At 29.3% G+C, this 20,087-nt stretch overlaps 5 protein-coding genes across 8 annotated transcripts; 2 read left to right on the top strand and 3 right to left on the bottom strand.

Moving 5' to 3' along the window:
• Positions 1 to 182: 182 nt before the first annotated feature.
• Positions 183 to 11,847, bottom strand: LOC126855293 (SWI/SNF-related matrix-associated actin-dependent regulator of chromatin subfamily A containing DEAD/H box 1 homolog). Of its 2 annotated transcripts, none has more exons than XM_050602825.1 (12): positions 11,843 to 11,847; positions 4,232 to 4,413; positions 3,742 to 3,932; positions 2,936 to 3,164; positions 2,369 to 2,702; positions 2,017 to 2,291; positions 1,761 to 1,898; positions 1,324 to 1,641; positions 912 to 1,213; positions 620 to 832; positions 413 to 519; positions 183 to 334 (listed from the first exon to the last, which is right to left on the bottom strand). In XM_050602825.1, exons 1-12 carry the CDS (start codon positions 11,844 to 11,846, stop codon positions 192 to 194), a joined length of 2,436 nt encoding a protein of 811 aa, XP_050458782.1. In that variant the 5' UTR covers position 11,847; the 3' UTR covers positions 183 to 191. The 2 variants fall into 2 exon arrangements, with proteins under 2 accessions (XP_050458782.1, XP_050458775.1); XM_050602818.1 differs by lacking the exon at positions 11,843 to 11,847 and adding an exon at positions 4,787 to 5,290.
• On the top strand, positions 5,445 to 9,467 carry LOC126855449 (lysophospholipase D GDPD1-like). Of its 2 annotated transcripts, XM_050603113.1 has the most exons (7): positions 5,445 to 5,769; positions 5,941 to 5,983; positions 6,827 to 7,008; positions 7,081 to 7,301; positions 7,619 to 7,752; positions 7,844 to 7,961; positions 8,050 to 9,467. In XM_050603113.1, the coding sequence occupies exons 1-7, from the start codon at positions 5,646 to 5,648 to the stop codon at positions 8,173 to 8,175; spliced, it is 948 nt and encodes a 315-aa protein (XP_050459070.1). In that variant the 5' UTR covers positions 5,445 to 5,645; the 3' UTR covers positions 8,176 to 9,467. The 2 variants fall into 2 exon arrangements, with proteins under 2 accessions (XP_050459070.1, XP_050459077.1); XM_050603120.1 differs by lacking the exon at positions 5,941 to 5,983 and having other exon boundaries at positions 5,479 to 5,769.
• Positions 11,848 to 12,456: 609 nt separating the features above from the next.
• On the bottom strand, positions 12,457 to 13,077 carry LOC126855540 (protein mago nashi homolog). Its single transcript, XM_050603304.1, has one exon. The coding sequence runs from the start codon at positions 12,973 to 12,975 to the stop codon at positions 12,535 to 12,537; it is 441 nt and encodes a 146-aa protein (XP_050459261.1). The 5' UTR covers positions 12,976 to 13,077; the 3' UTR covers positions 12,457 to 12,534.
• A 129-nt stretch (positions 13,078 to 13,206) lies between these two features.
• On the top strand, positions 13,207 to 17,256 carry LOC126855305 (synergin gamma-like). 2 transcript variants are annotated; one of them, XM_050602839.1, is made up of 6 exons: positions 13,207 to 14,859; positions 14,982 to 15,372; positions 15,458 to 15,621; positions 15,709 to 15,850; positions 16,039 to 16,181; positions 16,315 to 17,256. In XM_050602839.1, the coding sequence occupies exons 1-6, from the start codon at positions 13,714 to 13,716 to the stop codon at positions 16,531 to 16,533; spliced, it is 2,205 nt and encodes a 734-aa protein (XP_050458796.1). In that variant the 5' UTR covers positions 13,207 to 13,713; the 3' UTR covers positions 16,534 to 17,256. The 2 variants fall into 2 exon arrangements, 1 of the variants encoding a protein (XP_050458796.1); XR_007688219.1 differs by lacking the exon at positions 16,315 to 17,256 and having other exon boundaries at positions 15,458 to 15,629.
• LOC126855560 (transcription elongation factor SPT4) lies at positions 16,820 to 18,589 on the bottom strand. Its single transcript, XM_050603344.1, has 4 exons — positions 18,192 to 18,589; positions 17,961 to 18,067; positions 17,584 to 17,639; positions 16,820 to 17,101 (listed from the first exon to the last, which is right to left on the bottom strand). The coding sequence occupies exons 1-4, from the start codon at positions 18,252 to 18,254 to the stop codon at positions 16,983 to 16,985; spliced, it is 345 nt and encodes a 114-aa protein (XP_050459301.1). The 5' UTR covers positions 18,255 to 18,589; the 3' UTR covers positions 16,820 to 16,982.
• Positions 18,590 to 20,087: the final 1,498 nt, after the last annotated feature.

The following is a 20,087-nucleotide window of genomic DNA, read 5'->3' as shown; positions in this document are numbered from 1 at the left end:
ATTTTGTGTATTACGTATTTATCATAGTTTAATATTCTCTGATTTTTTAAATCAGAGTAAAAAACTTGAAGTTTTATAAAATATGTTATATTATTATCCTTGTGTGTGTTTGTGTTTATGACGAGTTGACCTTTCCAGTAGATAAAATCGAAATATATCAAAATTATGACTATTACAAATAGAATGATAAGCTATTTACAATTTTCGTTATTTCCTATTACATCAAATGCTTTACATGTATTTTTCGTTGGTGATAAAGATTTATTGTGAGCATCTTGGCCTATGGTCATTTTTAATAATTTTAAAACAGATTTCTTATCTGCATTATCACTTTCTGTGAACAGAAATAAACCTTATTAATATTTTTGCAACTATAAAGTGTAACATTTGCACTTTTACATCTTGCTTTTACCTTCATTTCCAGTAATTTGTTGTTCAAGATGTAGTTTTTCTTGTGCTATTTCATACATGTTTTCCTCTATTGTGCCTTCACTTAATAATCTAATTATTGTAACTGGACTGTAAAAAAATTCAGAATCTTCAAATCCGTTTTAATGAACGATAAAACGTGTATATTTTATTCCAACTTAAATGTACTTTGATATATGATGATACTTACTTTTTTTGCCCAACACGATGACATCGATCTTCTGCTTGCTTATCATTGTAGGGATTGAAATCTATATCATGAATTATAACAGTATCTGCAGCTGTTAAATTGATTCCCAAACCTCCAGCTCTTGTAGATAATAAAAATATGAATATATTTGCATCTTGTGTGTATTCATTTATAAGAGTCTGTCTCTCAGTCACAGGTGTACTACCATCTAGCCTAATTTAAATGTTAAATTTATTAATAATTGAATTAAGATTAACATGCAATTTAAATCAATCTTATAGTTACTGCAAACCTTAGGAATGTGTGTCCTCTAATGGTCAAATATTCTTCAAGTATGTCTAATACCATAGTAAATTGGCTAAAGATAAGTACTCTATGACTGTCTTTTTTCAATTGTGGTAGTAACTTGTCCAATTCTTTTAATTTACCAGCCTGAGGGATAAGTTCCTGGGGCAAACCAAAACCAGCAACACTTTTGTACATACGTGTTAATTGATTTATTTGATAATCAGACGTCCAAATCAATTCTTCAAAGACATACTTTGGATTCTTCTGTTTGTAACCTGATTCTTTCACCAATCTGTTTGCTATAGCCTAATAGGATACATTGATATAAATTAGAAACGAATTAAAAAAATAAAATCAGTTTGTTTTTTAGTCATATATACATATGTATATATAATAATAATAATAATAATAAATACCTCAAGTTTTTTCTCATTATAATAATCTCGTACAAGAAGAGGATGATTGGCGAGCTTTCTCAATTGCATCATCATACCAGTTCCATTCACTTCCGTAATTTCACTAGCCTCTGCTGAAAATTGTGCAACTAATTTATTATACATACTTTGCTGTTTCTCAATTAATGCACATCGTATGATTTCGTCTTTTTTATCAGGCAAATCACGTAGGACTTGATTTTTAAGTCGTCGAAGGACAAATGGTCGCATAATCTCCTTTGCGTTCTTAACTTGTTCTCTTTCAAATAACGGCTGTTCTCCATTCTTTTTATCACATTTCTGAAAATTTCAGAATGTAAATGATAAATTAGCTATTGAATACATGAATACATTATGATAACATAGTAAATATATGCGAGTATGTGTGATACATTTTTAATAATTATTTAATCACTTACAGAATTTTTAGAAAATAAACTTTTTATATCTGCTTGTTTGCCAGCAAACAATGAAGGCATTACAAATATCAACAAAGACATCAATTCCAATAAATTATTTTGTAGAGGTGTACCAGTCAATAAAATCCGATGTTTAGCCTTTAAAAGCAATTGAGATTTTGTTACAAAAAATGATTTCCATATTTATATATGTGCATGTATGTATGTATATATATATATATATATATATATATATATATATACAATAAATACATACGTTAATCCTGACAAGATTTTCGTATCTAACAGTGCTCATGTTTTTGAGCATGTGAGCTTCATCAAAAATAACATAGTTAATTCGCATAACGCGAAATAATCTACGTTCTTCTGGGGTGCTACAAATTAAATTGTATGTAGTTAACAGAACATCAACATCATCAAGATCACCACTTCGCCATCCCATTCGCATATCTTTTCGTTCATCTTGAGAGCCATAATATTGTACAATTTTCAAGTCAGGTGACCATTTCTCTAACTCATTCCACCAATTTTCTATAAAAATAAAAGATGAGTATATATGAAAAGAGCTTATTTTTAGATTACTATTAAACATTGTAAAGATACATTACCCATAGTCGAACTGGGAACAACAATTAAATGAGGCCCGTCCATTTCATTGAGAAGACGAGCTTCCTTTAAATATGTTAGAAATGCTATCACTTGTACCGTTTTCCCTAGACCCATTTCATCAGCTAATATACCATTTACATTCTGTGCATGCATAACGGCGAGCCAATTCAAGCCAACCATTTGGTATGGAGCTAATATTAAATCTGGTGATAATGCTTTTGGTTGCTGTGTTATAGCTGAAGCACCAGCAGCCACAGCTTTTTCCATATTGGTGGACAAGCGAAGACATTTTTTCATTAGAATCTCAACTACATGACGTGTAGATAATAATACCTTTGAACACATTAAATATAAAATTGTAATAATTATAAAATATAATAATTATAAAAATTAAAATTGATAATAATTAGACCTTGTTGTACTGATGTATATATCTTGTTGTCATGAAAATCTTTTAATTCTATATATATTTAATTCTATACATACAAAAATTAATATTAATATCCTAATAAGTTGAAAACTAAATACTGTTACTTATATACATGCATCTATTTTTTTAAATTTACCTGAGCTGTATTTAATAATTCTGTGTCTAAATATCTTGTATTTTGGAATTTATTCACCAAGTCTCTCCAATCTTGAAATGGTCTTGCTTCTACAATAGCATTAGCTCGCTTCTGAGAACATTGGGACATAAGAAGGAGCTCTGAAGGCAGAGCAGTTTGCATAAACTCTAAAACTGCCTTCTTATCACCTGTGAGCTCATTAGATATCTCTATATCTGAGTCTTCATCACTATGAAACAATAATATTTATCTTGACATTATATACAAGGTGTTACAGGTTTAAATGCCCTTAAAATATAGGATCTCAAAACAAGAAAAAATTTTCCTCTGAACGTGTGACCGTAAATGCTTTGCTTAAGAAATACTGACATCTAAAGTTATGGGTAGAAATGATAAATTTGTTGTACAACTGCTAATATATATTTGTTTTTGTAACTGTTCATGTCAATGACATTATAATCAATTAATATTATAAAAACGATAACAAACACTATATTGACATATTACTGAGAAATTTTCTCAGTGACTTTCTCAGTTTGTTCGACGCTTTCGCAAATTAAACATTATTAAAAAAACATTATGAACAAAATTTATAACATTTATAATTACATTAAAATTTATAATTACATTAAAATTTTCATATTTTCTAGTAAAATAGTTGAAACACTATTAATTTATAATCTGATAATAGTTTCATAAAATTTTATAATGAAAATGTTTACATATCAATATCTCTTAAATAAAATGTTGACGGGCATATCTCCAGAGAAAAATTGAATTATAAGAAGTATTGCAAAATTATATACCTATTAAATACTTTGTCTTTATAATTTCCTTCGTCTGAATCAATATCTACATCTTCATCCACATTCAATTTTCTTCTTTTCTTTTTATTACTTTTTGTAGATCCCTTCAAACTTCTTTTCCTATTTTTTTTAAGTGCCTCTTCAGCCTCTTCAACATTCCAATTGGTACTACTAAGTACTTCTTCTATATGCTACAAAAATAATATTTTATATATATATATATATATATATATATATATATATATTATATTAAAGATTATATTTTTCACTATTAATAAATGCTATTGATTTATCATTTTACTATTTATGTTTTCATCAAGTTTAATTTATTTTGTATTTTAAAGATAGCAAAAAGGTTTATCAACATTTAATATAAAATAAATAAAAGTTTGCATATATTAATGTGATATAATTAGATGAATTACTCAAGTAAATAATACAAATGTGAGAAAGAGACAAAGCTTTATTCAAAAAATTTAATTGTGCTTACCAATACATCATTCTGTGGATACAAAGCTGTCAGGTACTTTAACTTATTCTCTTTACCTTTGGCATTGCAATCTAAACTTGATTTAGCTGGACTACCAATATCACTGTCACTATCCTCAATACGATTTACAACTTTACGGCGCACTTGTGTATCAGAACTTACCAAATTACTGTCATCGTCAGCTAAAAAAAAAAATAAAAAATTAATATTTGTATAAAATTTCTGGCTTAAAATGATAAATAAGATTAATTTATATTAAACCAGGTACAAAAAACGATACCAAATTAAATGTCATTTTTACCATATTACAACTATAAATTTATATAATTCATAATTTATAATAGATAAATATACAAACGAAAAATTATTTAATATAAATTGCTCGAGTTAAAATCAATTCTTAAATATCGAACTGCTAAATCGGGATAAAATAAATGTTTTACATTAATGCACAGAGTCATATTGCAGAAACATGATGAAGAATCCAGAGAATACGCGCACCGGTTGCATTCGATTAACGAGATAGAGTAACAAGAAATGTGCGCGAGATCTTACACATATTTATTGCTTTCGTTTGTTTTTTTTGAAAGCGAAATTGTCGCAGGAGGCTGGAGCTACTGGTATCCGTTTTAGGCGAATTCGATTCGGACATCGCGTCAACCGTGCGAGGGACGCTGACAAGAGCGCATTTTTGTGAAGGAACTTTCAAGAATCGTGTGGCAGGTGCATTCAGAAGTCGGAACCGCTACGTAGAGCGCGTCGAGAGTTCTACACGTAGAAAAACGTTGAATGTAGATCAGATCGTAGCGCGCGCATCCGGGATTAGTATTAATGCCTGATTTTCATATGACATTTCTTCTCTAACATTTCTTAAATCAATTTTATTGCATAAAACTTTTGACGCGTTCAAGAATAATTTAAAATCGAGATGCGATACGGTACTCGAGAATCTTCTAGAAGCTACGTGATTTTGTATCTCCTCTCTTTTTAAAATTTAAAAGTAACATATAGTGTAAATGAACATTATAATTATTAAATTTTTTCTTTCTTGACAGATGTTTATCACCCTCTCTCTGTCTCTCTCTCATTGTTTTATTAGCAATTAATTATTCTCGATTAACGAAAAGGACTTTCGATTGGCCGATTGTGACGCGCGCAGGAAAGAAAAAAAAAGAAAATCGTACACCCGCGAAAACTGCGCAGTCGCAGTCTCGCGTATATGTATTAGCGCGATGCGCTACTCTCGAGTATGCATCATTCAGGGACGACGGTCTCGCTCTTTCGCCGTCGTCTGCTCCTATCCCTACCGTTTATTTGTGTCTATTGTTTGGCCCCGCCAAACCGAGAAGGTATGTGAATATCGGCATGTCAATGTCATTCAACGGCGGATAAGCGTGCGGGACAGAGCGAGAGAATGTTGCTGTACACGTTGATCGGCGGCTACATGCTCACCTCGGTGATACTGTTCAAGTATCCTACCTTACTCCACAAGAAGAAGAGGGTGAAGTTTATGTGCCATCATATCAGCCATCGGGGCGGTGAGTCGTCGCCTCGTCGTCGTTACCTTCCCTCCCCCCACCCCCTTTGTTTACCTCGTCGAATCTCTTCATTCTCGCGTGCGATTACGATCGTTGTGATATGATGCGCGTATGAGTGTTTTTTCTCTGTGAAATGTCATTAATTTTTGCTGTGTGTGATACCCTTTTTAGGAGCGGGCGAGAGCTATGAGAACACGATGTGCGCATTTAGACGGTTAGTTAAAATATATTGTTTACTCTCAAGACTCTTGTGTGCTTTTAATCTAAGACTGCGAGTTTTTTTTTCATATCACACAATTGCCAGTGTGAATATATTAATCGCATTATTATTACATACGTATTTGACATCCTTGTAAATAATTTTTATTCGAAATACTTTGTACATAGTACAACACAGAGATGTTAAAATCTTTTGTTCCATGTTAATTTTAATGCAACATTGATGTTTTATATTGTTGTGAAAAATACATGTTTTGCACAATTAAATAATATGTTATTTACATATAATATATATTAGTAATATAAAAACAGATATACACACACATAAGTATACAAACACAAGCAATCTACATATTTGATATACAACTCTTTTAATATGACAATCAAAATATATTATGAACTCTATTAATTGTTTCTAATATTATTTGCATTTAATACATTAATTTCATATTAATTTCATATTAATTAGATGCATACAGAAAAATAAAATTGAGATTATATTAATATTGATTTATATCATAAACATACCACAAAAAAAGGACAAAAGATAAAATAATTATGAACATTAAAAAGGTTGATTATTTGAAATACATATTTTTATAACAGCACCAAATGTAATATATTTAAATTAAATTTCTCCTGTAGTTTTTTGTGTATAATTAAATTAGCATAAGTGGAACGAACACTTTTAATTTATCAGTAATTTGCTTGATTACTGATTAATGTTCACATTTATTTGAAATTATATATATATATATATATATCATAAATACGTATCATAAATATATATCATAAATACATTTGTAAGTGATATTAACATGTTTACTTACAATTACAGAGCAGTGGCTATTGGAACTCAAATGTTGGAATTAGATTGTCATCTTACAAGAGATGGCGAAGTAGTAGTCTCTCACGATCAGAATCTTTTACGTAGCACTGGTATAAATAAAAATATTTCTGAATTGGATTACAAAGATTTGCCACTCTTAAAGCAACGTTTACCAATTGATTTTGAGCCAGGTATTGTTATTTATTATTTAAAGAAAGGATTATATTTTTGAACAAAATTATTTAAAAGCTGTAGTTGAACAGATATGGAATATGTTGGTTCTGCGAGGGAAGAAGATCGACGATTTGCCTTGCTACGAGAAGTTTTTGAAGCATTTCCTAATATTCCTATTAATATTGATATTAAAATCAATGACGATCAACTTATATCAAAAGTTTCTGATCTTATAAAACAATACAATAGAGAAGAATATACAGTTTGGGGAAACTTTAGTGATGAGGTCACACAGAAATGCTATAAAATGGTATGTCAATATGCAAAATTTAATTCAATATATCTTTGAAAAAAAGTGTTAAATAATATTTCATAAAATATTTGACAATTTTTACTTAGCTATTCTTGGTAAGATATTTGTTCTTATTGTCAAAGCATGTTCAAGATATAATTAACTTGACATAGACATTTATTTGTTATATCATATAATGTTATCACAGAAGGAATTGCGACTAATCAAATAAAAGCTAATAACTTATTTTTTTAAGTGAAAAAACTGAATAGAGAGGTATTTTTATATAGATTGTTGATTTTGTTATATTTTTAATAATTTTAATTTTATTATAGAATCCAAACGTAAATCTACTTTTTTCAATGCAACGTGTGACAATGTTGATATTTCTTTTGTATACTGGCTTGTTGCCATTTGTACCGCTGAAGGAAACACATCTTGAAATTTTTTTACCTTCGATCTATTTGCGGTAATATAATTGATATTTTCTTATAATTATAATAGAATTACATTTATTCAAATACACAAACGAAATTATCTTTCTTGCATTTTCATTCTAGACGTAAAGGCGGGTCAAGTCAAACATTTTTATCATTGGAAAAATTTGTAGTACGTACAATTAATGTGCTATTAATGAGGCCGTGTTTATTTAATCATTTAAGAGCACGGGGCATACATGTAAGTATATGTATTACAGTCCACATGATTATATGGAATTACAACTTTTTAATTGGGTAATGGTTTTATTATATATGTCTATGTATAGGTTTACTTTTGGGTTTTGAATAAAGATGAGGAATTTGAAAAAGCATTTGAATTAGGAGCAACTGGTGTTATGACAGATTATCCAACAAAATTAAAATCATTTTTAAAAAACCATGCAATGGAATGAAGTGCATGGTTACATTTTTAAAGAATATTTATCAGATAACACAAATTGTTAAGGAAATTCGCAAAGTTATTTATGTCTGTAAAAAGATATCTGCCACATAATGTATGTGAAGATATATAAGCTATTATACAAAAAGGACAAAGTAGTATATTTTTTATAAACAAAGCAGAACTATTTGCTTATGTTCTGTGTATAAATGCCAACTCGACAAATTTTGCCAGAATTGCGACAGCCCGTACAAATCGATTCATTAGCAAAATTACATATACAACGTATTGCACACACACTGTAGTTCATTATATTACGGTTACATTAATCGTTCAAGCATCCATTCATGGAATAAGATTGCTCTGGCCTCGTAAATTTCTAATTTATCTGTTTTTCCTCGATGAAACGTAATGAGGTTTTTTTTATTAAATGATTTATTAAGAAGCATAAACTAGTATATTGATTAGTATTGACAATTATTTTGCGCACAATGTGTATGAATCAATTGAGCGACAGTCTATAAATAATTTAAATTAAGTGCCTATTCTGTAACTTTTAATGATGTCATTATGTCATCATTGCGCAATGACACATAACAACATTGTTACAAAATAGGTCTCTTAATTGAGATATTTTTTTATAATCTATAATACAGTCGCATATATATATACATATTTCTATCTAATTTGTTACTGGAATCTATTATAGTTATTATAGTTATTATACTTATAATTATTATAATTTCAAATTCCGTATATTGGAATATTCTTATTTATGGGATAGGCATGCTGTCTCCTCATAATCCGACAAATTGTTATTTTTTAATCTAGTCAATTTCTTTACCAAAACTTTTCCTACAATACCTCCTCTTTCATATTTATAAATATATTGTGAGGAAACAAATTCGCACATCCCAAAAAAGTCCGTGTGTGTGCGTGCATATCCCAATTTTTAGTACAAAATATCTATTGATTATTATATCACTCTGGGGCCAGTGTTAGCTTAGCCCATCATTCAGAGGCTTGAAATAACAAATAGTCTGATCTATGGTGCATTTGTTAAATAATTTTTAACATTTTCATGAAAAAAAAAAAAAAAAATTTATGAAAAGAAAAGAAAAATCGAGCTATGCTGATCGTGATATGTCCTTAGTGTATATGGGTGTGATATAAAAAATTCCCTTTTCGTAAAATGAATGTGATAAAAAGTAGTGTCAGTCTCGTTATTGAAGAGAAACTGAAATCGAAAGCCCTATCATATGTGACTAGAATTCTATTAAATAAAGAAATTTATGTACTTGCAAATACTGTATTTGATGAGTATATGATACACTTTCATTATATTTGATAGTGTTACACTGTATATCATTATTAACTTTATCATAGCTGGATGTATATGGAACATATTTCAGGGCTTATCGTTTTCTTTCAATGAATCTGTTCCTGAAGCGTGTTCTATGTACAAAGTTACATCATGTATTTGCATACAGGGCATTTTACAGCTACTATAATTGATATATAATTGTCTATATGGATATCTCTATGTTGAATATATATATACTTTTCTAATCCTTTAAATATAGAAGAAATACATTGAACAATTAAAAATATTAAGTTAATAATATATTCGAACTGCAGCTTGTTGCACACATTTATAAAAAGTATAATAATAACATCTTTTCTAACTTATTATATGTATTATATATAATTTATACACAATTAGAGACTTCTTTTATAAAAGATCTGTGTGTATATGTGCCACTATTACATGTATGCAATATACATATTCAGATAAAAAGAAAAAAAATAACAGTATATAGGCATAAAGAGATGTGACGGATATCAATAGTTATGGCTACAAAATAAGAAAGATTATAATATATTCTGCCTAATAGAACAGTCATAGAATGTAATGTATATTTATTTTTAGTTAACATGTTGATAATTTATTGAAATTGTTGTTTAAATTTTTAAAGATATTATTTATTAATACAATTAAAAATAGATATATTAATACAATTGAACTTACAAATCTACTTTTTATGCCATAAATGCTAAAATATTATTTTATTTATGCCAAATAAATTTGTAAATCTTCCTTCCATAAGTTTCTTTATTTCATATTTTAGCGATAAAAAATAAATATGATTGTGTATAAATGTTATTGAATTTGTAAATTTATGCACGTATATATGTAAGTATCAGAAAGAGAAAGGAATTCTGTATGTATTTAAGCATACAAATTATCTATATTTAACTTTATTAAATTGTATACTTGATACAATGGAATAAGATAAATAAGTAATGTATTAAAAAAATTTTGTTAAAGTGATTTGCTTCTATGAAATATTCAGAGTTCTATAATGTGTAATTAAAATGTCGGAAATGTTTTACAATGAATGTTAATTATAGAAAAATAAAATATGTACAAATTCATGTACCTTTGTACTTGAAATCAATTTTTGTGTATTTATAAGCTCAAAGTTTATAATATAAGTTTTCATTCTATAATAAATAACTTGATTCTATAATGAATAACTTGTTTTACCCATTAAAAATTAAATATATATATATATATATATATATATATATATATATATATATATATATATATTTGTATATCTTTTAATATTTATTTTTATTAATTTATTCTTTTAACATATGTAATTGTGTATGCGAATAATTGTTACTAAAAGTAATATTTAAATCTTTGTGGCAAGATTTGTATATGTTACACACCTGTTACATTTTTAAAAAAATGTTACAGATAATTATAACTTTTTGTGTTTTTAATTGTATACTTCTTATATAGATAAAGATGTATTATTAATATTGCATATGAAAAATTTAGTTAAACTTATATACGTGTATACATAACATAAAAATATATATAAAAATGAAAATATAATCTGTAACAGATTATTTAAAGAGAGAAATTAATAAATTTATGTAGAATATTTGATATCTTTTGTATCCATCTTACACAAAACATATTTAAGTTTATAATATATTAAATCTATTATTAAATGTTATTATAAAAATTAGAAATATAATAATATATCAATATCTCAATGTTATAAAAAATTAATATCTAACATGTTCAAAATTTTTTGAAGACATTTTCTAAATTCGAAGAAAACTTGTACACAAGAAGTTACAGGGATATTATCGTGATGATTCATCACTTGTGCTCTTTTCTTTTGAAACATATTTTTCTTTGCATCTATGAAATATATATGTATGATTTAAGATGTTATCAGCATCATTATCATTTACTATATTTCGATATGTAAACACCTTGCCTTTGCAATATCTACAAATACTATTTGAAGGATGTGATTCATTTTTATAATGCTTTTGTATAGCGGCTGTGTTTGACTCAATCTTACTCTTGCAGTCATCACAATAAACATAATCCTTTGGACGAAATCTTTCATGAACAGAATCAGTTTGAGTTCTACGATCTTGATCGCTGATGTTTTCGTTGTTTAATGTATCCTGTTCAGCAGACATTTTGCAGCTGTCTTGCATCTGCAATTAAGATTGTTTGAAATCAATAAAATATATATTTATATATTCCATTTTCTGTAATATTTAAAATTATTATTCTCAATGAATCATGAGAGAAATTTATCTCGACAAATTTTTTTTAAAAGTGCTTTAAGCTTTCTCGAATTAACACATATTTATTATACATTATATTTTTCATAAAAATTGAAAAATATCTGTATAAAAGATAGTGAAATAATAACATATGACATGATGCAATGCATTATCACTTTGCTACAACAGAGCATATACGCGTGCAGTTATTCTTTTATCTCACTATATGTGTATATGTATAAATACCCTGAGATAAAAGTTCTTTTATCTCACCTTTGTATATAATATGTTAATAGATATATATATCCATTTGCCGATTGTTCTAGCGGGAAATGAACGTATGTATGTTGCTAGCGTCAGATTGTGCACATATTCGCGATTCGTTTATAATTAGCTAATAGTGGATAAATGATTCGTTAAATTCAACCAATCAATTTCTTTATTCACTATTCACGAATAATTTAGCATTAGCATTAACGTTCTTCTTATAGAGATTTGTTCTTTGCAACTGAACTTTTTCCTCTCTCTTTCCAATATATCTATTTCAATTTATTCTCTCTCTCTCTCTATGTTCTAGTTTAGTTACAAAGAACAAAAACCTAAGAGGTTAGATCGAATCACTAATATATTCGCAATTTAATCTCTCTCGCAAATGCACCTTGTTGCGTAAAGAAAAAAAAACAGCTAAATATATAAATAACATTATACTTTATTGGAATATAGAAAAATTATTACAATAATATCTGCACGTAATACAGAATCGGGGGGCTTATATGGGCTTGATCTTGAAGTGCAATCCTATTAGAGAGAACACCAAACATTTGAGATCCTGTACAAGGTAGTAGAAGCAGCGCAACCCCTCCGGGTCACGTGACTGATTGACATCCAGGAGGGAGCCGGTCTTGGACGTGGTGAACGATATGTGCTCGTCACCGATTACAATTTCCAACTCTTGCCGGCCGACGCGGTCCGGCTGCGGCCACAGCGAGTCGTCCTCCTGCATGATCTCGGAATCCTGGATGATTCGCTTCAGCTCCTCCATCACGCACTGGTGCACGTACGCCTCTTTGCGGATCATCGTGTCGTTTTTGTAATTGGAATTGTTAGCGTATCGCAGCTTACCATCGGGCCGAAACTCGAATTCCAAAAACTCGTGACCGAACTTGCCCTTGTGACCGACATAATAGCGTATGTAAAAGTCCGTCGACATTCTGGTTACGATATTATCTAGCTTTGAGTAAAGACGCTCTGTTATGTTAGCGCGGGATACTCGGATTGTCTGTGGTGTCTGCCATAACCAAACGTCAAGTCAGTTTGTATTTATATCGTTCGGTGGAGTTTTCCACCGATGCGATCAAGGATTGGCTGGTCAAAACAAACATGGCGTTCTTTGAACGCGACGTCATTGGCTATGCCATATTATTGAACCAATTTGTTGTATCGAAGCGTGATTAATCTCTTATCTCTTACATTTCGGTCTACCTATTTTTAAGCGTTTGACAGATGCGGAAGATTAAATATATGATTGAAAAGATAAATGACGGATCGCAATCTTTAATTAATCAATAAAAATATAATTTAATTTTTTTAAATAATCTATATGATGAACGAACATTCAAAATTCAAATACAATCTGACAATGTCTAACCCTAATCTAAGAGAGGGGGGATAAGAAAAATTGACGTCATCATGTCAGATGTCAGTTGATGTAAAGGTGAATTGTGTATGCTTCTACGTGAACATCATTCTGCAGAAAAAATGAGATATTTGCATTTTAAATATTCCTGTGATTGGTATTGAAAGACTGATGACTTGTCTTGGCGATGTTAATGTACGCATCAAGCTAGCCACTGAAGAAGAATGAATTCTCACAAGAGCTCGATGAGTTTATATTATTTGCGACGTTCGTAGCAACGAGATTCGCCGATTTGATCTTCGTTGAGCAAACATGAATAAGAGCCACGCGAAGAGACTGAATCAATTGCCGAATTGGCTATGGACGAATTCGACCACCTTGCCGCCGGTTTACAAGATGGTATGGGAGGCGGTACGAGATGATCGAGTCAGGTCGAACGGCATGCAGACCGAGCTGCTTGTCGACACCAATAAGGTATTTCCACTGCTGCTCACTAGCCAGTTGCCCACGGAGGTTCTCGGTCACATATGGAGTTTAGCTAATCAGAAGTACGCTGGACAGCTGACCGAACAAGAACTGTACGTCGTCCTGGCTCTCGTCGCTGCTGCACAGACTTCTTACACCTTCAATAGTCTCGATATACTGCATTTACTTCCCTTCCCTCCTACGCCGTATTTAAATATAGATTGTTTGATGAATCTGCAACCTACTGCGCAAACAAACACGCAACAGAAACTTCAAAACTATGGTAACGAGGAGTTCAATGTCAATAATATAAGTGTAGAAGGAAAATATACCTCTGATGTTAGAGGAAAAATTAAAGTTAGAGCTCACACAAATACAATGTCTGATGTGAATACACCCTTTTCGAACAATACATGTGGAAAATTATCATGTTCCGATAGCAAGACTCTAATATCTGGCACAACTGCAAACAGTTTTAATAATATGTTAAAAGAAATAAAACAAACTCCACGTGTTCAAATCGACATTCCACCTGCATCGTCCTTCGATGAGTCCTGCGATGAATTCACCGAATTTCAGAGCGCACCGATTTCTAACATCCCCACTGCATCAATTTGGGATAGTAAACAAGGTTCTGCAATTGGCAGCAGACTTGCTAATCATAATCTAGGAGTAAAGAAAACAGTCGACAAAGTCAAGAAAGCCACTACTGGAACAAAAACTGTACATATTAATAGTCAAATTCGTACGTCTGCACCTGCAAGTTTACCATATCAAAGTAAAGATCAGTCAACAATAGAAGGTCCGTTGGATCTATTTTCTAAATGCGGAGTAAAGAATCAATCGAAAACAGTAATACTCAAAGACACTGTGATCAGAAATAATGATTCGCCTAAGGATTATAATGATAGTTTTAGTAATCTGGCAAATGTAATAGAGCCTATATCTCTTAGCAATGATAAAGAGACACTTAAAATGGAGTTAACACCAAAGGTAAATAAATATGTCAATTGTATATAATTGTTGCACAAATACATCTTTGTATATTTATATAAGTTGAAAGTTTATAAGTTAATATATATTTTGCTGATATATATATGTAAATTTATCTGTAGGCTGTCACAGTAGATATGTCTAATTCTATTCAACAAGATTTAATGAGCTTGCAACAAATTGAAGATAAATACAGTGCATTGCGTGCATTAGTTCAGGAAACATCTGTCGTGAATGATGCAAATTTAGATTTAACTGTTAATAATCAATCAGCCGACGAGTTCGGAGAATTTATGTCTGCGGAACAACCATCTACTAATCATTCTACGATCATATCAGATACTTCGGATACTGAAAGCTTTAGTAATATTTTTGCAGATTTTGAGTTTAGTAAAGTGCATTCTAATGTTGACAACAATAATTTGGCAGATCTGAACTTTATATCCGAAGTATCTGAGACCTTTAATAATTTAAAACTTGATGATGGAATTGAAGCACAATTGGTAGAGTCAGGTTAGTGCATTTTTGCAACACATGCTGCAATTTTATTTTTGCTTGTGTCTTATTTTGTTTAAATCAAGTAGTATATTATTCTTAGGAAAAAATATTCAGAAAGAGGATGCTATTTCGATAAATAGTGTAGAATTGATTAGTGGTCCATCTGAAGCACTGCCACGATCAGGATCTGTGCCTAGCTTAGATCTTAAATCATTTTTACCTTCAAACATAGAGGAAGATCAAATTGTAGAAACTTCACAGCAGGTATACATGTAATAGAAATATTAAAATATTAATATGTAGAAGGAATATTAATATTATCATATCTTATCAAGCATTTCTCTATTACAGACTATGTATTGGGAATGGAAACAATATATGGAAAGTTGTGTTTTACTGCTACAAGTTGCAGCCAATATATTTACCAATATAACATCAGAATTAGTTTTGCAGGAGGTTTTAAATTCAGCTCAAGGATACAACTTTCTCTGCCGTAGGTGTTCTTTGAATACTGCATTTGTGCATGAAATATTGCACATTACATCAAATTATTTTTATAATTAAAAATGAAATATTCATATCGATTTGAATCTTTAAGAATATACAATATATCATTGTCTGTTCATATATACACAAGTGTGTAATACGTAAAATTATATATACAATATTTTTTGTTTATAGATTTAGCTGAAGTTGCAGCTGTTTGTAGACGTGTTAATTTTTCATACAAAGAGTTAGACATAAACATTATTGGATTTGATGATCTTTTAATGGATATTGATCGGATTTGGGCTGAAATGGAACCTTTTTATGCTAATATACCAGTAAGTATAAAGTGATTATATAGATGTTAATATATGTAGCTATATCCTATATATATTTTTTATCCTTAAACACCTACATTTACTTTATGCAAAGAGATTCTATTATTATAGATGTGCATTTGTACCAATACAGATTGTCACTGAATTACCAGCTTGGCCATTACACCAGGGAGAATGTGTGTCTTGCTCCTTATGTTTAACAGTTATTACGAGTGGTCGAGTTGTTTATAATGATAATAATTATCATGTAACATGCGCAAATTTGTGGCTTAATTGCGTAAACAATCAATTGCCGGTAATGCGATACTCTTTACTTTATCAACCAAATATGTGTCCAGGAAGCCACATTTAAATGCCAATCTGTATACAGTTGCAACGTTTTCTAATTTAGACTAAGAATACACATTTTACATACATATCTCTTATTAATAGAATTCGTAAATTCGATCAAAGTATTAATATTGAAAATAATCTCTAAAAGTAGAGTTCTGATAAAATTTTCATTAATCTAGTAAAATCATCTATATGTATATAAGTAAAAAAATGCAAATGTTATGTCAGTTATTTATTAAATTCTTATACTTTCTATAAATACTTAATAATATGCATACAATGATATATAAAAATGTAGAAGTATATTTATATTTAAGTATGCAAATATATTTATATATTTATTTCAATATAATGAATAATGTGGTTGCATTTCAAACAATGATGTAATTTTAGTGCAATATTATAAATTAACAAAAAATTTTATTTTATTTACATAGTATAAAAAATTTTTATAATTCTTGATTACAATTAACGTTGACTTGTATCGCGTGGCCTATAAACTATTCCTCTGCTTTTCATTTCTCTAATGACACCAGCTGGTAACCGTCCTGACACTGATATAGCATAAACACCCTTGCAGAAACGATCTGGAGCAAACAGAATCTCTGTTAATGTTGGCCATAATTAAAATAATTAGATAGGAAATTTTAATTCCTAAAAAGATATTGTGCATCATTCTATTTACATCTTGATAATAAGAAAGTTATATGTATACAAATAAATATGTTCCTCAATAAATAGATCAAGATTTGTATGTGAGAATAATATATGTGCATAAATGTATTATATGTTTAAAAGTGGAAAATCTCAGAAATAAATATATTTATTAAAATATCTAGATATATATATATATATATATATATATATATATATTATAAATAATTTATAAACATATAAGTAAAACTTATATACATATGTCATTAATTCTTTATTTATTACTATATAATTTTGAAACAGAGCTTTTAAAAAATTTTTTTGAATAAAACAAAAAAAGGTGCAATTATAATTGTAATAAATTATAGATGTTAGTTATTTTTAAATAGTATCATTATACTTTCAATATACTTACTTATCCTTTGCCATTTACACACCCAACTATCTTCTGGACTCATTGCAGCAATCATTCTATAAAACAAAATATGAACAGAGTAAATAAAATGTGATAAAATTGCTTCATCTTTTATAATAGAATTATGTATATTAAACTGAACATTATTAATTGATATATTATTATATAATAATTGATAATATTATATCAGCTTTTTAATATATATACATCTTTAATAATTTCTTTTTGTGTTCTTTACAGATGTAAAAAATTTATGCTGATATCAAATATTTCTAGAACTATATTATTGCAAATAGAACTATATTATTGCATATATATTACAAAATATTATACAAAAATCACTCTTAAGTAATTGTATATATATTCTTGCATATTACCCATCAAAGTTGGAACTTGTACAATCGAAAACATTATCCTTATTATTCTTCATACGAAGAAACTCATCACAGTTGTCACATCCATCAAACTCAAATTGATCAAAGGTCTGTTAAAGCAAGATAACATACAAATGCAATTATTTCGAAAATGTAAATAAATTCTATATGTATTGGCTTGTTAAAGAATTGATTATTATTGGAGGTGTAATTTAGGATTTATAAGAAACATACCTTAACCAAGGAGCATACCAAACATGCTCTTAATCCACGCAAATCTTTCGGCACAGTCTCCATAGATATAATTATTCTTACAACGTAATATAATACAAATAATTTTGTTGCAATTATTTACAAATGAGGGAATTACAATATGAGGGAACTTAATTCGTTAATTCGAAATGTTTCGTGATGACATAAATACATTCGAGCAACGAAATCTTTCTAAAAGCGCATAGACGATAGGTTTGGTTAGATTACGTTAGGTTGGAATAGAATTATGGCTCTTGCGTATGCGTATAGACACGACAATGTGGCAGAAAATGACGTAGTAGCCAATCATTTTCTACATGTTTTATTATTTTCGGAAAAGTATCAAATTGATTGGTCACTGTTGAGGAACTGCTGTTCTTTTGGAGCGTTCCATTTGATGCTACAAAAGTTTCGAAGCAATCAATGATTGATCAATCAGAGACCAAAGAAATCTTCGTTCTGATTGGTCAATTAAATTCAAAACTGTCGTGGCATTAAACTGTGTGTTGCGAATGTATCAACAGATGCTCAACAAAGCTAGTATTGAAATGTAAAAGTAAATAACAAAGGTACGATTTGTTATGCATTTCATTTTCTGCATTTCTGGATTATAAATAGTATCAATGTGTTGATAATATAAACGAAATAAATATTACAAAATAATAAGTCAGTAATTTATAAAATCGTACGTAATAATTTAATAAATAATTTTATTAAATGAAAGAAATTTTCTCTCATCAGAAAATTGTTACATCCGTTAATTCATTTGCAAAAAAACATTAATTAAATTTTTATAACTTTGTAGGAATGTTACTGCGCCTCTTTTATTGTCCACCGTCTTCGCTTTCGCCATTATTTGATTGCGTTAAATGGATAGTTACCTGTTACCTGTGATGATGTTACCGGTGACGAGTTTTCTTCATTTCCGGTAAGTGTAATAGTCATGTGGAAATAATATTTTTTTGGACAAAAGAAAAAAAAAGAGAGAGAAAGAGAGAGAATCGTATACATATGCGCTGTGCTTCGCATTTCTGATAAAATTGCTATATATATATATATATAGTAGTACTGTATACAGCATGACTGTATACAGTACTACTATATATATATATATAGTAGTACTGTATACAGCATGACTGTATACAGTTAGGCAAAAATCTACTCTCAAACAAACGGCCGTTATATGTGTTTTTAACGAGATAATCGCCAGCTAATGGCTGATTTGTTTTTCTTTCAAATTAGAAATTGCATCGTCATCACTGAGAGACAATCATTGAGTTCCGATTTTACCGCACAGTAAAGATCAATATATTAATCCTTTGAGGATGGCAGACGTATAGGTATGTTTAGAGATTTTTTCAAAAGACGGTAAATATATATATGTTTTTGTATTTTAAAGTCTTTTTTATTAATTTATTTTTTCGGCAAGAATTAATATGACTAATCTTGTTATTGGTAAATACTTTAATTGATGAATAATTTTCTTAATATATTCTTGTTTTAAAGAAATATATATATAAAGGATAAAAAATAAGGAGAAATCTTTCTCGTATCACATATTTATTTGAGAAATCTCTTTGGTGCTCTCTCAAGACATTTTTATTAGTTTTTTATAATATCGATGGCTAACGCTATTTGGCAGCGATTTGACAGTACTTCGCTTACATGTGTATATGATATCATCGTGTATTTTTGAGGAAATCATTAGCTGCTACGTTGACATCGGTAGAAAGTTGTTACGCGTTAGTAAGGCTGTGCCAAGAAAATATGCGAAATATGAAAATATAAGATACGTACAAGTACATAGCTTCTCGGGCAGTCGCGATATTTGATTCATCATTATTATCATTATTATCATTGGAAGACATTGTCATTGAA

Source organism: Cataglyphis hispanica, chromosome 2 (assembly GCF_021464435.1).
Source record: "Cataglyphis hispanica isolate Lineage 1 chromosome 2, ULB_Chis1_1.0, whole genome shotgun sequence".
NCBI classification, from domain to species: domain Eukaryota; kingdom Metazoa; phylum Arthropoda; class Insecta; order Hymenoptera; family Formicidae; genus Cataglyphis; species Cataglyphis hispanica.
This window is presented reverse-complemented; position numbering and strand designations above follow the sequence as displayed.

What these genes read in the sequence shown, in the direction of transcription:
- LOC126855293 (XM_050602818.1), bottom strand. Translation starts at nt 4,883, where the DNA reads ATGTCCGAATCGAATTCGCCTAAAACGGATACCAGTAGCTCCAGCCTC. An exon ending in AACGAAAGCAATAAATATGT is followed by an intron (nt 4,414 to 4,786) that starts GTAAGATCTCGC and finishes TTTTTTTTTTAG; the next exon opens with CTGACGATGACAGTAATTTG. An exon ending in TGTTCCCAGTTCGACTATGG is followed by an intron (nt 2,292 to 2,368) that starts GTAATGTATCTT and finishes TTATTTTTATAG; the next exon opens with AAAATTGGTGGAATGAGTTA.
- LOC126855449 (XM_050603113.1), top strand. Translation starts at nt 5,646, where the DNA reads ATGTTGCTGTACACGTTGATCGGCGGCTACATGCTCACCTCGGTGATA. An exon ending in ACGATGTGCGCATTTAGACG is followed by an intron (nt 5,984 to 6,826) that starts GTTAGTTAAAAT and finishes TTACAATTACAG; the next exon opens with AGCAGTGGCTATTGGAACTC. An exon ending in ACCAATTGATTTTGAGCCAG is followed by an intron (nt 7,009 to 7,080) that starts GTATTGTTATTT and finishes GTAGTTGAACAG; the next exon opens with ATATGGAATATGTTGGTTCT.
- LOC126855540 (XM_050603304.1), bottom strand. Translation starts at nt 12,975, where the DNA reads ATGTCGACGGACTTTTACATACGCTATTATGTCGGTCACAAGGGCAAG.
- LOC126855305 (XM_050602839.1), top strand. Translation starts at nt 13,714, where the DNA reads ATGAATAAGAGCCACGCGAAGAGACTGAATCAATTGCCGAATTGGCTA. An exon ending in AGCACAATTGGTAGAGTCAG is followed by an intron (nt 15,373 to 15,457) that starts GTTAGTGCATTT and finishes TATTATTCTTAG; the next exon opens with GAAAAAATATTCAGAAAGAG. An exon ending in AGGATACAACTTTCTCTGCC is followed by an intron (nt 15,851 to 16,038) that starts GTAGGTGTTCTT and finishes TTTTGTTTATAG; the next exon opens with ATTTAGCTGAAGTTGCAGCT.
- LOC126855560 (XM_050603344.1), bottom strand. Translation starts at nt 18,254, where the DNA reads ATGGAGACTGTGCCGAAAGATTTGCGTGGATTAAGAGCATGTTTGGTA. An exon ending in TGGTATGCTCCTTGGTTAAG is followed by an intron (nt 18,068 to 18,191) that starts GTATGTTTCTTA and finishes TTGCTTTAACAG; the next exon opens with ACCTTTGATCAATTTGAGTT. An exon ending in GTGTAAATGGCAAAGGATAA is followed by an intron (nt 17,102 to 17,583) that starts GTAAGTATATTG and finishes TGTTTGCTCCAG; the next exon opens with ATCGTTTCTGCAAGGGTGTT.